This window comes from Miniopterus natalensis, chromosome 2 (assembly GCF_054644295.1).
Source record: "Miniopterus natalensis isolate mMinNat1 chromosome 2, mMinNat1.hap1, whole genome shotgun sequence".
Taxonomy (NCBI): domain Eukaryota; kingdom Metazoa; phylum Chordata; class Mammalia; order Chiroptera; family Miniopteridae; genus Miniopterus; species Miniopterus natalensis.
In genome coordinates, this window is record NC_142082.1 from 86,099,928 (window position 1) to 86,114,436 (window position 14,509).

General features: G+C 32.7%; 1 protein-coding gene and 1 pseudogene across 3 annotated transcripts in view; both read left to right on the forward strand.

Annotated features, from left to right (window-relative positions):
- NBEA (neurobeachin) overlaps positions 1-14,509 on the forward strand; it is an 816,964-nt gene that overhangs the window by 116,254 nt on the left and 686,201 nt on the right. For all 3 annotated transcript variants that reach the window (XM_016197269.2, XM_016197275.2, XM_087814370.1), the window contains exon 8: positions 297-443. In XM_016197269.2, coding sequence (XP_016052755.2) covers positions 297-443 — 147 coding nt within the window. The remainder of the gene's footprint in view (positions 1-296; positions 444-14,509) is intronic.
- Positions 4,321-7,024, forward strand: LOC107525173 (Y-box-binding protein 1 pseudogene; annotated as a pseudogene).

Below are 14,509 nucleotides of genomic sequence, written 5' to 3' on the forward strand. Positions count from 1 at the left end.
ATTTTACTATTGCAAATAAATAACTATAAGCCCTTTTGCTTTTAACTGTAAAATTTGGAAAGTGGTCAAGTGATTATTGAGTAAATGGTTATTGTTTATTTAGCTTGCCCATCAATATAAAACATTTAACTGACTTATTTTTCCTAAAAATCTTCAGCTGGCTTTGTTACTGAAGTACTCCAGAAGTCTTAACTGATGCTTTCTTCTGTTACTTTTATGACAATTAAGGAAGGTATCCTTAAATATTTTGTCATTTCAAAATAATACATTTGATTTTTATGGCTTTTTTAAAATAGAGCTATGACAAGTGCTTTCTTGGATCCTCCGAAACTGCTGATGCAAATAGGGTTTTCTGTGGTCAACTTGGTGCCGTGTATGTATTCAGTGAAGCACTCAACCCTGCACAGATATTTGCAATTCATCAGTTAGGACCTGGATATAAGGTAGTAAGAACTCTCTTATTATAAATTCTGTGGAAAGTTTTATGTAAATTTTATGTGAAATGTGATATAATATATAGTGATAGTCTTCAATGCGGTTTAAAAGTCATCTCTATTTTTTGAGTTCTAAAAAATAATAAATAATAATAATTTATTATTATAATGTTTATAATAATAAACATTAATTATAATGTTTATTTTGTTTCAAATGTGCTTTTTCTTTTTAATGTTTACCTTTCATGAACTATTTTTATTCTTTAGTTTGTTTTCTAATGTTGAAGCCATGGCTTTTTAAATAAAATTTTGAAATACTAAATTTTATAAAACCATATTGCTTAATGTGCTATTTTGAAATATCAAATTTTGAAATATATAAATTACATAATAAACAAATGAAAAGGCTGTTATTTTTCAAATTAGAGGTAACCTGGAAAGAATAGTTAAAGATTTAAAAGGAAAATGGTATAAAATATTACATGTGGCTGAAATTATTCAGTTTTTGGTTAGGCAGTCAGTACCAAGTAAGAATTCTAATTTCATAAAACCAGTTATTTGATATGATTTATTATATTCTTCTGCTTTTTAACATTTAAAATGAAGACTTATTTGGGTAAGATATTACATTCACAAATATAAATTAACTTTTTAAAAATTTAATTTAATTTAATTGTTGACAGTATTACACATATCCCTCAATTTTTCCCCCTTTACCCCCCTACCTTTCAGCCTCTGCTCCTCCCCAGGCCTTCACCACACTATTTACTATGCAGGACACCTGGCTAGGGATAATATAAGAGTTTTATTAAAATCACATTGGGAATAATGGCATCCTTAACTGTTTGGAGCTGAAAAATAATTATATAGTATATGTGAAAGTGTTTATAATTCTGAAAAAGTACATGTCTTTCATGGAAGAGGTGTGTTTTTTTAAACTTAATGTTTAAATAATCAGTGTAAAGATTGTATTATGTAAAAGGATTACTAACATTAAAAATACTTCTTTTGTGTTTTTATTTTTGCATTAGTATTTCTGTTTATATTTTTATGTTCCATGTTGAACATATATGTGACAGTTTGAATTTACTCTTATGAAGATACACTTCTGTTTTCAGTGATTTTAGTAATCATAAATTGCATGAGGATAATGCTGTCATTTTTATGTCAAAGAGATAATACTTGCTACCATCTTTTTTCCATATAATTTTATTTATTTCTAGAAGTGAATTTGTGCTTGTTCAGTTACCTTTTCCTTCATGGGTCTTTTTGTTAGGTTTGAGACCTAGTTGTGCCAAGTGGCTTTGTATTGGAATGTTTTTGTAATTGCAGCCTCCCTTCCTTGCTTACTGCTTTGTCTTGTTCTATAAAATATTTGAAGTGGCTTTCCTGAAGCACTAATAGAATGATATTAAGTAGAGTGACAACCAAACCAATGAAACATAAAGTTAGAAAATCAAGTAAATACACATATGCAAATGATAAATCCAATATGATTGCTCTAGTGAAATTTCAGAATTAATAGGTGCTTTCAGGTGCAAAAAGGAAAAAGGGTTGAATATAAACACTTATGTAATTCTTCCATTTAGAAAGGAGAAATTATCCTGAACCACTTTGCAAACTTAATAATTTGTCATATGGCCCGCTCTTATCACGTTCTTCCATACCAACAGTGAAAATGAGTGTTAACCCTGTGTCAATAAGTTCTATGCATAAGTACTCATGTGATACAGAATGTATTCCTCGCATCCTAACATAGATTCAGAGTACCTATATTAAAGTTAGAACTTTTAAAAAAAAAAAACCTCTAAATTTTGGGAATTACATGAAAAAGTATTAAGTTTGAAAGCTGCCAGCATTTCAAGGGTCCCTTGTTGTTAATGGAAGTTGACTTTAAATTTATAGTTGCATATGTATTTTCTCAATTTCTCAATTTTTAAATACTAAAAGTATAATTACTATCAGGAAATATATCTGCAAAAATTTTTGACATTACATTTTTTTCTATAAATTTAAAGAATGAAAAAGGGAAGGAGGAATGGATGCAGATGAAGATCAAGTTGTGTTTTGACTGGAAAAAAGGCTGAGATAGTTCACACACTGTAGCCTTAATTTTCTTGGTAAAGCAGGAAGCAAAGTCACTTCCTGTGAGTGAAAGAGTAGAGGGTTGTTGTGGAATTCTTAATGTGTGTAGGATATATTAATTAGTTGACATTTAGTTTAAGTCACAAATGAAGCTTAAATTATTCATTGTTGTGTAATAACAGAATTTATTATTTGTTGCCTCAAGTTATATGGAGTTTTCTCTAATTGTAATGGTCAGACAGTATATGATTCAGAGCCCAATGTACATAGCATGTCAACATCTGGGCCCTGAAGTAAATAAAATAAATTAATTGTGGCTTCCCCCCAACCTTCAGCCATAGTCTCAGGTGATTTTGGCCTGTCACTAGAGTGTTAGGTAATTTTCTCCTTGTGAAATGCCTGTTTTTGATTGGTGTATCTTGTCAGTGAATATTTGTACTTGGTTATTTTCAGTTAACAGTAAATAAGGGAGGCTATCACAAATCAATTCAATAAATTGTTAGGTTTGAAAGTAATTTGTAAAATCCAGAATTTCTCAATATAACTTTGTCTAGTATAGTAAAATTTAGCATGAGTTACATTTATTTGATTGGGGTTATGGACTGTCTATAAGATTATGAATTCTCATATATATGGTGGCCTTTTGACAAACTTGCAACACAGATTTTTAACAAAGTTGATAGTTTTTAATTGTTTTGGGGAATTTTCTAATTGTCATATAACCTCATGTGGCAAGTTATTAGTCTCCATTGGTAGATACCTCAATTTTCAGCTTTGCATTCTTCTATTCAAGAAAATGACAGCATAATTATTTTTTATCAGTTTATTATTTATGATAAAGATCTGACTGATAAGATAAAAATGTATAAAACAATCTTCAAAAGTAAAAAATCACTTTGGGGGGTTTCTAATACTCATTTGGAAGGGCGATCTCCCAACAAATAACCACTTAAAAACTCTGGACATAATACAGAAAGCTACCTGAGGGCCCTGGAGAATGAATAAAAGAAGGCAGATTTTAGAGAAGTGTCAAAATATGGAACAAGTCGTCAGCATGGGCTGCGTTCCCCATTTTAAAAAACTAAAATAGAAAACTCTCTGGCCAGAAAAAGTAGGGTAAAAAGCACTGGGACAACTGGCACTACATGAAGATAAATGGGCAACCCTGGAGAAGAGCCAGCCAGAAAACTGTCTGAATTTTGTATTTAAAAATTTAAAACTAAATCTCTGACTGATCCTTGAGACCACCATGTTGTGATCATCACAAACTAATAATAGATTGTAAAGAAGCCTCCTTGAACTGACCATCACATCTGAATCACTCGACACATAAGAAGCACGTAAGTCTATAATCGCATCTAGCCAAGAAAATGACCCCCAAAATGAAAACATCAATACTTTCAGAATAATACTCACAGTGTCCAGCATATAAGCCAAGTTACTCATACTGTGAAAAGCCAGAACTTACTCTTAATGGAAGAGAAATTTGACATATACCAACTCCAAGATACCCCAGAATTATGGAATTATCACACAGCTACTTTTAGGGAGCTATTTATTATAACTAGTGAGGTAAAAAAGTGGTTGTAATGAATCAAAAGATGGGGATGAGACACAAAATTTTTAAAAAATCAAATGGAAATTTTAGAACTGGAAAATGGAAATTTTATCCATATTAGCAGGATGGATATGATAGAGAAATAAATGTACCTGAATATAGATTGATGGAAACATTAGAAGAGAGACAGAAAAGATTGGAGGGACTAGAAGGTTATCGCAAGGAAGGTAATGGCTCCATGTAAGAAATGGATATGGTTTCATCAACAGGAATGATACTAAGGAAGATGTATTTTTTCAGCAGACTACCAAAAAGGAAGATAGCTCCAGGAAGTCCCCTCGCAGTTTAGGAGATGGAGAGCTTGTGGAGTTCAGTGTTGAAGGAGAAAACGGCGCAGAGGCAGCAAATGTTATAGGCCCTGGTGGAGTTTCAGTGCAAGGCAGTATGTATGCAGCAGACTGTAACTGTAATAGATGCTATCCATGCCCCAGGGGTTTTCCACACAATTACCAGCAGAATTACCAGAATGGTGAAAAAGGTGATATGAATGAGGGATTGGAGAGTGCTCCTGAGGGCCAGGCCCAACAGCACCAGCCTTACTGCAGGCCATGATGCCCACCTTACTACATGCAGTATCTTTGGATGTCAACCACAGCATTCCAATTCTCCTATTCAGGGAGAAGCCACAGAGGATGCTGACAACCAGGGTGCAAGAGAAAAGATAGGCCAGTAAGAGAGTATGTATTAGGGTTACAGCTATATAACCATTCTTCACGTGCCCTCCTTGCCAAAGATAGTGTAAAGAGAACAGCAATAAAAAAGATGAAAATCAAGGAGCTGTGGCCCCAGGTCAGCAGCCACATCAACATTGGTACCGCTGCAACTTTAATTACTGATGCAGATGTCTAGAAGACCCTAAACCACAAGATGGCAAAGAGACAAAGCAGTCAATCCACCAACTGAAAATTGTCTTCTACCAAGGGCAGGGTAGAGCAAATGCCAGTTTACCATCTCTGTCATCATCTGGTTCAGTCATCCAAGTAGAGGAAATAAATTTGAAGTTCCAGCAGTGAGAAATGAACAAAAGATTGGAGCTGAAGCCCTCACCCTTGACCAGATAACTCGAACTATTTGCATTATCTATCCAGCCTAAAGATGTTGATAATGAAAATGTGATATATATTTTTTTAAAGACTTTTTCTCAATACACCTTTAAAGGTTTTCAATTGTTTTATATCTGGTCAAGTTGAGATATTTAAGAACCTCATTTTTAATTTTTAATAAAAGTTTACAAGTTAATTTTTTTCAAAAAAGTCATCAAATGCAAATACCTGTTAATAAAGGTCTTTAAAAAATGCTGAAAATTTCTGAAAAGAGTTAAAATATCATAGATATATGGAATGTTTTGTGTAATAGAAAATATGTGTAAGTAGTTCTGAGGTGAATCTTTTGTAAAATCACTCATCTGATCATATTTGTTTAGGTATATTTGCTTAAAATATCAGGCATATTACTTTACTGCTATTCTGTATCTAGAATACTAGAATTTCAATGAATGGTGAGAAAACTGTTTTATTTTCCAAAGTCTAATTTCCCCCCCAATGCAATGCCTTCATCAAGACTTATTTTATCACCCATATTCAGATAATTTTTACACATTGGTTTCAAATTAAAATGACTAAATCCTCCATGGTTTATCCTGTTAATGTACATTTTGTATATCCTACAAATTTTTTCTTTACCAACTCAGACTTCTGTTGCTATCTAATGGCCACTGAAGGGAAATAGTATAATCTAATGCTATTCCCTCATTATTCAGAGATCTCTGATTACTATTTTTAAAATAGCATTATAAACTGATGGACTTAAATGTATTTGAGGTGTTTCAGACTGTAGCAGTTATTGTCCTTCATAAAATTCAAATTGCCCCACATTTTGGCAATGGGTGCCTCTTCCAATTGCTCCTAAATGCTTTTGATATGACCCTATCATCTTTGATAGCTTCCTTTCTATTTCCCATGACAGTGTTTAAGATTCATCCTAAATATTTTTGTTGTTTTAGTCCTGGAATCAGCCATTACTCCAAGAATCCCTGGTCTCTATTAGTGGGAAATTTAGGACTTTCTGTGTTTAACTTGACCTCCGTTAAGTTAAATCTGTATTTTCTTTCACATTGAGAATACTTGTTGTCAACTACTCAGAGAATGATAGAATTAGAAAAGCCTGTAATTACATATACAACAGTCTCAGAATAACAATTCTAATACTACCCTAGTGATAGAATTACTGGAAATAGTATATTTGTTTTACATATGCTCTTTCTATTATCCTTGCCATTTTTATATTTGAGGTATGTTATGGGCTGAATTGTGTTCCTACAAATTCAGATTCTGAAGTCCTAACTCCCATTAGCTCAGAACGTGACTGTATTTGGAGATAGGGTCTTTAAAGAGGTCACTGAAGTTAAGTGAGGTCAATTAGAGTGTGTCCTAATGTAGTATGAATGGTGTCCTTATAAGAAGAAGAAATTAGGATACAGATATGCACAAATGGAAGGCCATGTGAAGATAAAGGGAGGACAAGTCTGTCATCTACAGGCCTATGAGATAGACTTCACAAGAAAGCACCCTGCTGACACCTTAATCTTGGACTTCTAGTTTCCTGAATATTGAAGAAATAAATTTTGGTTGTTTAAGGTACCCAGACTCTGGTACTTTATTATGGCAACCCTAGCAAACTGATACAAGGTATTATCTAACATTTCTTGAGAATTTCAGTTCAATATTAGTCGAACAGGGCCCTTCACACTTGAAAGTCATTTGTCTAGCTATAAAGTCCTTGACTAATCTTTCTTTGAACATCTTAAATATGTTCCTAATTTTCCTATGGCTTAAAGCATTTAAAAAAAAAAAATCTTCATTGATTTCAGAGAGAGGAAGGGAGAGGGAGAGAAAGAGATAGAAACCTCAATGATGAGAGAGTCATTGATCGGCTGCAGCCTGCAACCCGGGCATGTGCCCTGACTGGGAATCGAACCCTGATCTCCTGGATCCTAGGTCGACGCTCAACCGCTCAGCCACGCCCGGCTGGGCTTAAAGCATTTTTGTTGAAAGTCTGATGACAGTCTAATATTCTTTTATAAGATACTTACTCTTTTTTGCCTACACATTCAAAGGATTTTTTTCTTTTTTCTTTAAATCTAGTAATTTTGCTGGATATGTCTTGGTCATTCTGAGTTGATATCTAGATAAGTGGTGTGCACTTGCAGTGTATAGTTTTGTATCTTTTTATATTTCAAGAATTTTTTCTTATCTGTTCAGCATTTGTTCTATTTCTTTGCCTTGCGTTTCATAAAATACTTGAGTATACATATTTGATTTACTTTGCTTATCTTTAATATTGGTCACTTTCTCTTGATTTTCATTTTTAAATTTAAAAATAAAATGAAACTTACAGAAAAGTGACAAGTACAGCAAGCACAGTAGTAAGCAACTTTTCTCCTGCACCATATGAGTAAATGATGACATAATTCCATCATCCCTAAATGTTGTATTCCTACAAGCAAGAACATTCTTTTACATAATTAATTACACCAATGTGTTATTACCATCTAATTCTCAGATCTCATTGAAAATTTGCTGATTGTCCATAATGTCCTTTGTAGGAAAAAGATCCAGTTTACTTCATTTATATTATAATGTACCTTTAGTCTGCTCTGTAGAGCAGTTTCTCAATCTTTCTCTTAATTTTCCATAAGGATGACCTCTTCACCTCAAGCAGGCATTGGTATACTTTGCTGGCCACCTCCCACCTCTTAAGGGATGCCCTCTTAACTCTTTCTGTGCTCCAATTCCCCAAATTGGGCCAGGCTATCAAGCTGATCCCCTTCCTTCCTGTTCCCCACCCATTCCTCTTTGCCTGCTGCTGGGCAGCCCTCTTATTTAGATGTCTTGCCCCCTCCCTGGACCTCTGTGTTACCCCATGCTGGGTAGCCCACTAGGCAGATGCACCCCCTACCTTGGTTCTGTTCTGCCAGCCCTTGCCTGGCTATCTTTTGAGGTCAATGTACTCCTCATCTTCCTCAGGCTGCAACAGCCTGTGACAGGCGGCTTTCCTATGAGTATGCCCTTGTCATCTTGCTCAGGCTCCAACATGCTGAGCCACATCATAAGTAAATGCTTTTCAAACCCCATTCTACTTCTAACTTCCTATACCAGGCTGTACTCTCAGGCAGATGCCCTTCTCATCCTGGGTGGGCTCTAGGTCCCACACAGGGAAGCCCTCCTATGTGAACACCTGAACATACGCAGAAACTAGACAGGAAGCTACAAACCATTCCTCCCATTATTGTCCTTTCAGGTAGATAGCTTATCAGTTCCTTAGATTTCCAACATCCTGATCTTGATAGGTCTCCTAGGGATGTCTTCCTAACCTGCTAATGCTCTGACATTCTGCATCAAGTTGCCCCTTCCCTTACTGCTTTCCCCCATTCCAGTATGATAACCCTTGTCACCCTGCTCATCTTTAACACCCCAGGCTAACAAGCTCTGCCATGTGGATACTTTCTGCTTGGGCTCTATCTCCCCTTTGCAACAATGCCCTGCTAAACTTGTTCATTCACTTTCTTCCATGCTAAGTTAGCCCCCTTGGGTGGACACCCTCTCACCACTCTAGGGCTTTGACATCACGTTTCTTTTCTGTATGGATATGCCTCTCACTCAGTTCAAGGCTCTTCTACTCTTCTGACCACTGCAACTCCTCTCCTCTGCCCCTATTGCAGGCACCAGCCTTGCTTAGTCATATCTAGCAGCTTTATAGATTTTCAGGAAGAGAAGGGGAATAACAGAAGGAAAACAGCTTCATTCCTTTTGTTTGTTTGACAACTTTATTAAGATATAATTTACATATATTCATTTTACTCAAAGTATATAATCCAATGGTTTTTAGTATATTGACAAATATGTGCAACTGCCAACATAGTGAATTTTGGAACATATCATCCTTTAGGAAAGATGTGCTGTACCCTTTGGCTATCACTTTTCTATTTTTTTCTGCCCCCTATCCCAGTCCTAAGCAATCACTAATCTACTTTCTGTTTCTATAAGTTTGCCTGTTCTGGATATTTCATATAAATTTTAAAATTGAGATATCTTTCAAATTTGTCCTTCTTTTTCTAAAATTATTTTGTCTATGTGGTGTCCTTTTAATTTGCACATGAGTTTTTTGATCATCTTGTCAATTTTTGCAAAAACACCACCACCACCACTGCCACCACTGCCAAAAACTCAGTTGAGATTTTGATAGATAGTTTTATCTGAAGGTTGATTTGGGGAATATTGCCATTATAACAATATTGTCTTCTAATCCATGAATGCGGGATATTTTTACATTTATTTGGGTCTTCATATTTTATTTCAAAGATATTTTGTACTTTTTGCCATAGTGTTATTCCAGAATTCTTGGATTTCTTTTGTTAAGTATATTCTCTTGTATTTTACTAGTATTGATGCTTTTGTGAATGTGTTTTTATATTTTATGTTCATACTTTTTGCTAGTATATAGAAATACAGTTGATTTTTACGCATTGATTCTGTATCTTGTAATCTTGCTTAATTTATTAACACTAATAGTCTTTTTGTGGATTTATTGGGATATTTTATTTGTAAGATTGTCATCTGCAAATAGAGATAATTTTACTCCTTCCTTTCCATCTAAATGCTTTCTATTTCTATTTCTTGAGTAATTGCCTTAGTTAGAACCTCCAGTATAATATTGAACAGCTAATAGAGCAGCTAATCTTTGTCTTGTTAGTGATCTTAGGGGGAACACTTTCTGTCTTTCAGCATTAGGTATGTTATTAGCTGTGGGTTTTTCATAGATGCTTTTTATAATATTGAGGAAATTCCATTCCATTCAATTTCATTTTTGCTGAATGCTTTTTATCATAAAAGCTTGTTGTACTTTGTCAAATGCCTTTCCTGTATTTATGAAGGTGATCATTTATTGAAATGAAAATACAAGACGGAGCGAAACTAGGTTTACAGTTGTGAGAGTACATGAGATGTAGTTTATTCTTGTATTATTATTTATTAATTATTGTATTATTTTCCATACAAACAACTGTAAACCTACTTTTGCCCCACAGTATTAGTATGTTAATCAGTCGAGGTATAGGTTTGTCATTTCAGTTAATCTTTTCAAAGAACCGGCTTTTGAGTTAATTTTGTTTCATTTCTCTTTCTTTTTCTCTATTTCATTAATTTTGCTGTAATTTTTACTTTTTTCTTCTTTCTGCTTGACTAATTTTAGTTTATTCTTTTTTTCAGTTTAATAAATGAAGGATTTGGTTGTCGAAGTCTTTTTTTTTTTAATATAAACATTTGCAGTGATACATCTCTCTAACTGCTGCTTTACCTGCTTATGTTTTGGCATTTGTGACTTTATTTTCATTCATCTCAAAATATCCTGTTTTCCCTTTTGATGTCTTCTTTGACACAATGGTTTTTAGTAATTTGTTGCTTATTTCCACAATATTTTTGAATTTCCCAAATTTCTTCATAATACTGATTTCTAATTTCATTTCATTTTGTTTACAAAATGTATTTTGTATCATAGCTAGTCTTGTAAATTTATTCAGCTTTGTTTTATGGCCTGACATTGGTCTGTCCAGAAGAATGTTTCATGTACATATCAGAATTATGTGTATTTTCTGTTGTTGGATGGAATAATTTTCTAGAGATGTCTTATAAGTCTAATCCATTTATAATACTGTTCAAGTCATCTGTTTCTTTGTTGACTTTTACCTAGCTGTTTTATCCACCACTGAAAGCTGGGTATTGATGTCAGTGACTATTATTGTTAAGTTATGTATTTCTCCCTTCATTTCTGTCAGCTCCTCATTCGTATATTTTTGTGTTCTGTTATTAGGTGCACATATGTATATGATTGTTATGTCTTCCTGATGAATTGACTCTTTTATTATTAAATGCCACTCTTTATCTCTAGTTACATTTTGTTTTAAAGTCTGTTTTGTCTGATATTAGTTCAGCCGTTTCAGCTTTCTTGTAGTTTCTTGATAGTTTCCCCCTTTCTTTTACTTTAAATCTATTTTTTACTTTGAATCTAAAGTATCTCTCCTGTAAACAATACATTGTTGGGTCTTCTTTCATTATTCAGTCCAATAATCTCTGACTTTTAAGAGTAGATTGTTTGTTCTTTTCACCTTTAAGTTATTGGTATAGTTGGATTTAATCTGTCATTTTACATTGTGTTACCTATAAGTTTTATGTCCTTTTTATATCTTTATTCCTTCTTTATTGCTTTCTTTAGAAGTCCGTGAATATTTTCTAATGTAGCAATTTCATTTCTTTGATATTTTCACTATTTTTTTTACTTATTTATTTAATGATTGCTCTAGGATTTATAATTTACATTTCAAGTGATCAAAATCAGCTTCAGATTTCTATTAACTTAATTCCAGTGAGATATAGAAATCTTACTCCTGGATAGCTCTATTGTATTTTTCTTGTTTTTTGATACTGTTATACATGTTATACTATAAATGTTACAAACTCAACACTACAGTATTATATTATTCATATAATTTTATGTCTTTTAAGGAAGATGAGAGAAGAAAGAATATAAACTAGATGTTTATAGCTTTTATTATATTAACCTTATTTATCAGTTATGAATCTCTTTGCTTCTTTAGTTACCACCTAGAGTCATTTCCTTAGCTTAGTATAGCTTTCCCACTTACCTTTTTGTTCTTATTAGCAAATGTATTGCATTTCTATATGTTATGGGCAAAAGCATATGTAATATACATATTTTATACAATTGCTTTGAAATCAGTAAAAAGTAAAAAGAATGAATATACATTTATATCATCGTTTATAATCATATAACTTCTGGTGCTCTTTGTTTTTCACATGAATTCAATTTACTGTGTGGATCATTTAATTTTATTTGAAGGACTTCCTTTGTATTTCTTGTAAGGCAAGTCACAGTTTTTATTCATTTGGGAATGTATTTTATTTTTTCTTCAGATTCAAGTTTGCTTTGATATAAACTCTTGATACTAAGGGTTTTATTGTTTGTTTTGTTTTTGAGAATTTTGAATGTTTTATTTCACTGTGTTCTTGTCTCTAGTTTTCTCAGATGATAAGACTGCTGTTGATCCTATTGGTACTCCTTTTTAGGTGAAAAGTTATTTTTTTATGCTACTTTTAAGATTTTCTTCTTGGTGTTTGCTTTCAGCATTTTTACTGACTTTTCCTATTGTATATTTCTTTGCTTTTATATTTTTTTGAGTTCCTGGGCTTCCTGAATGTGTAAATGTTTTTCAATAAATTGGGAAGTTGTCAGCTGTTAAGTTTTTGAATATTTTTTCTCTCTTTTGTCTTTCTTCTATACTTCTGGTATTCCCATTCTGTATATGTTGTCACACTTAATTGTTTCCCACATTTCTCTGAGGCTCTGATTATATTTCTTCCCTTTTTTTTCTCTTTGGTTTGTGGATTGCATAATCTCTATCCATTTGTCTTACTCTTTGCTAATTCTTTCTTTTGCTTGTTTAAATCTGTTGAGCCTCTTTAGAGAATTTTTCAATTCAATTATACTTTTCAACTCCGAAATTTCCATTTGGATTGTTTTATAGAATCTATCTCTTAATTGATATTTTGTATTTAATGTAACATTGTCATCATATCTTCATTTACTTCTTTAATTATGGTTTCCTTTAGTCCTGTGAACATTTTTAATGACTATTTGAAGTTCTTTTCTGTTAAATCTAACATTTGTTGACTCTCACCAACAGTTTCTATTGCCTACACCCCCTTAATTATGGATCATATTTTCCTGTTTCTTTCCATATCTCTCAATGTTTGGTTGGAAAATGGACATTTTAGGTAATATTGTTCCATCTTTCACTCTAAAGACTATCATTTGTTTAGTGAATGGATCTTTTACGTATTTGTTATTTAAAAAAGTTTTCATCAATATTTGCAAGTATTGAAATTTGTATATATATATATATATATATATATATATTTAAATATGTCTTTATTGATTTCAGACAGAGGAAAGGAGAGGGAGAGAGAGAGAGACAGAAACATCAATGATGAGAGAGTCATTGATCGAGCCCACAATCCGGGCATGTGCCCTGACCGGGAATCGAACCCCGATCGCCTGGATCCTAGGTCGACGCTCAACCGCTGAGCCATGTCCAGCCGGCCGAAATTTGTATTTTTTAATATTACAAATACAATTTTTTAAATAGATGTCTGAGTTCACATTTTATATTTATTTAAAAAATATTTTTAAAAAATTATTTTTCAAGGAATATATTCATTTTATTTTACGAGTTTACTCTTTGGAAATTTGCTGAAGCCTTTTTTAGGAACCTAAATATGTGTCTTGTTTTATAGTTGTTACACGTGTCCTTGAAAAGAATGTGTATTGTGCACTTGTTACACAACATTCCATATTGAAATGTTATACTTAAGTGTTTTATATTAAGAATGCTCTGTCATACACAACTCCTTTGAGTATAATTAGTACAAAATATGTCCATACCTTCTTTTAAAAACTTACAAAACATTTTTTGAACCATAATTTGAATATCATACAATTCACTTATGTTAAATGCACAAGTAAATTACAGAGTTAAACAACATCACCACAATCCAATTTTAGAACATTTCTGTCATGCCAGAAAGATCCCACAATACCTATTGGTAGTCTCACTTCATTCTCATCTCTGTCCAGCTCATACCATTTTAAATAACAATTCTCCTCCTAAAAATCCCTCTTAAAGGAATAATGTAATAGATACTGATATTTATTCACAAATATGTTATTATACATTAATATATAATTTTGAAGACTCAGAAGTAATCTAAGTATTACAAATGGGATAAAGATAAGAAAATTTCTATATTTATATAATGGTTTCATGTTTATAGTCATATAAATTGCATTATAATTTTTTAAAATCTAAGAGTGTTAGCTTAATTATGAGGTGAAGTTGATTTTCTCCTACAAGCCAAAGTAGGAGATTAAGGTTTTTAATATCATGAACTGAAAAAATTATGACCAATTTTTTCCCCAACTAAGAATAGATTTTATTAAACATCTTACATTATATTTTTCTTAAATGATTTTATAACTTTCAAGACAATATATAAACCTTGTGAATTCCATTATAAGCAGTATGAACAAAATGAAAGTATGGTTTTGTTCCAGACAATGAAATCTACAGAAATATCAGTGGTGTTAAAATTCAGATGTGTAAAAGCTCATCACAGTGTTTACAATATATTTTGCAGTATTTCATTTCAACCATTATTTTTAGAAAACAGTTATTCTGAGTTCTTAAGCCTCACAGTTATAATAATACCCCATCAAAAACTAAAACTAGTGCTGGCCAGTG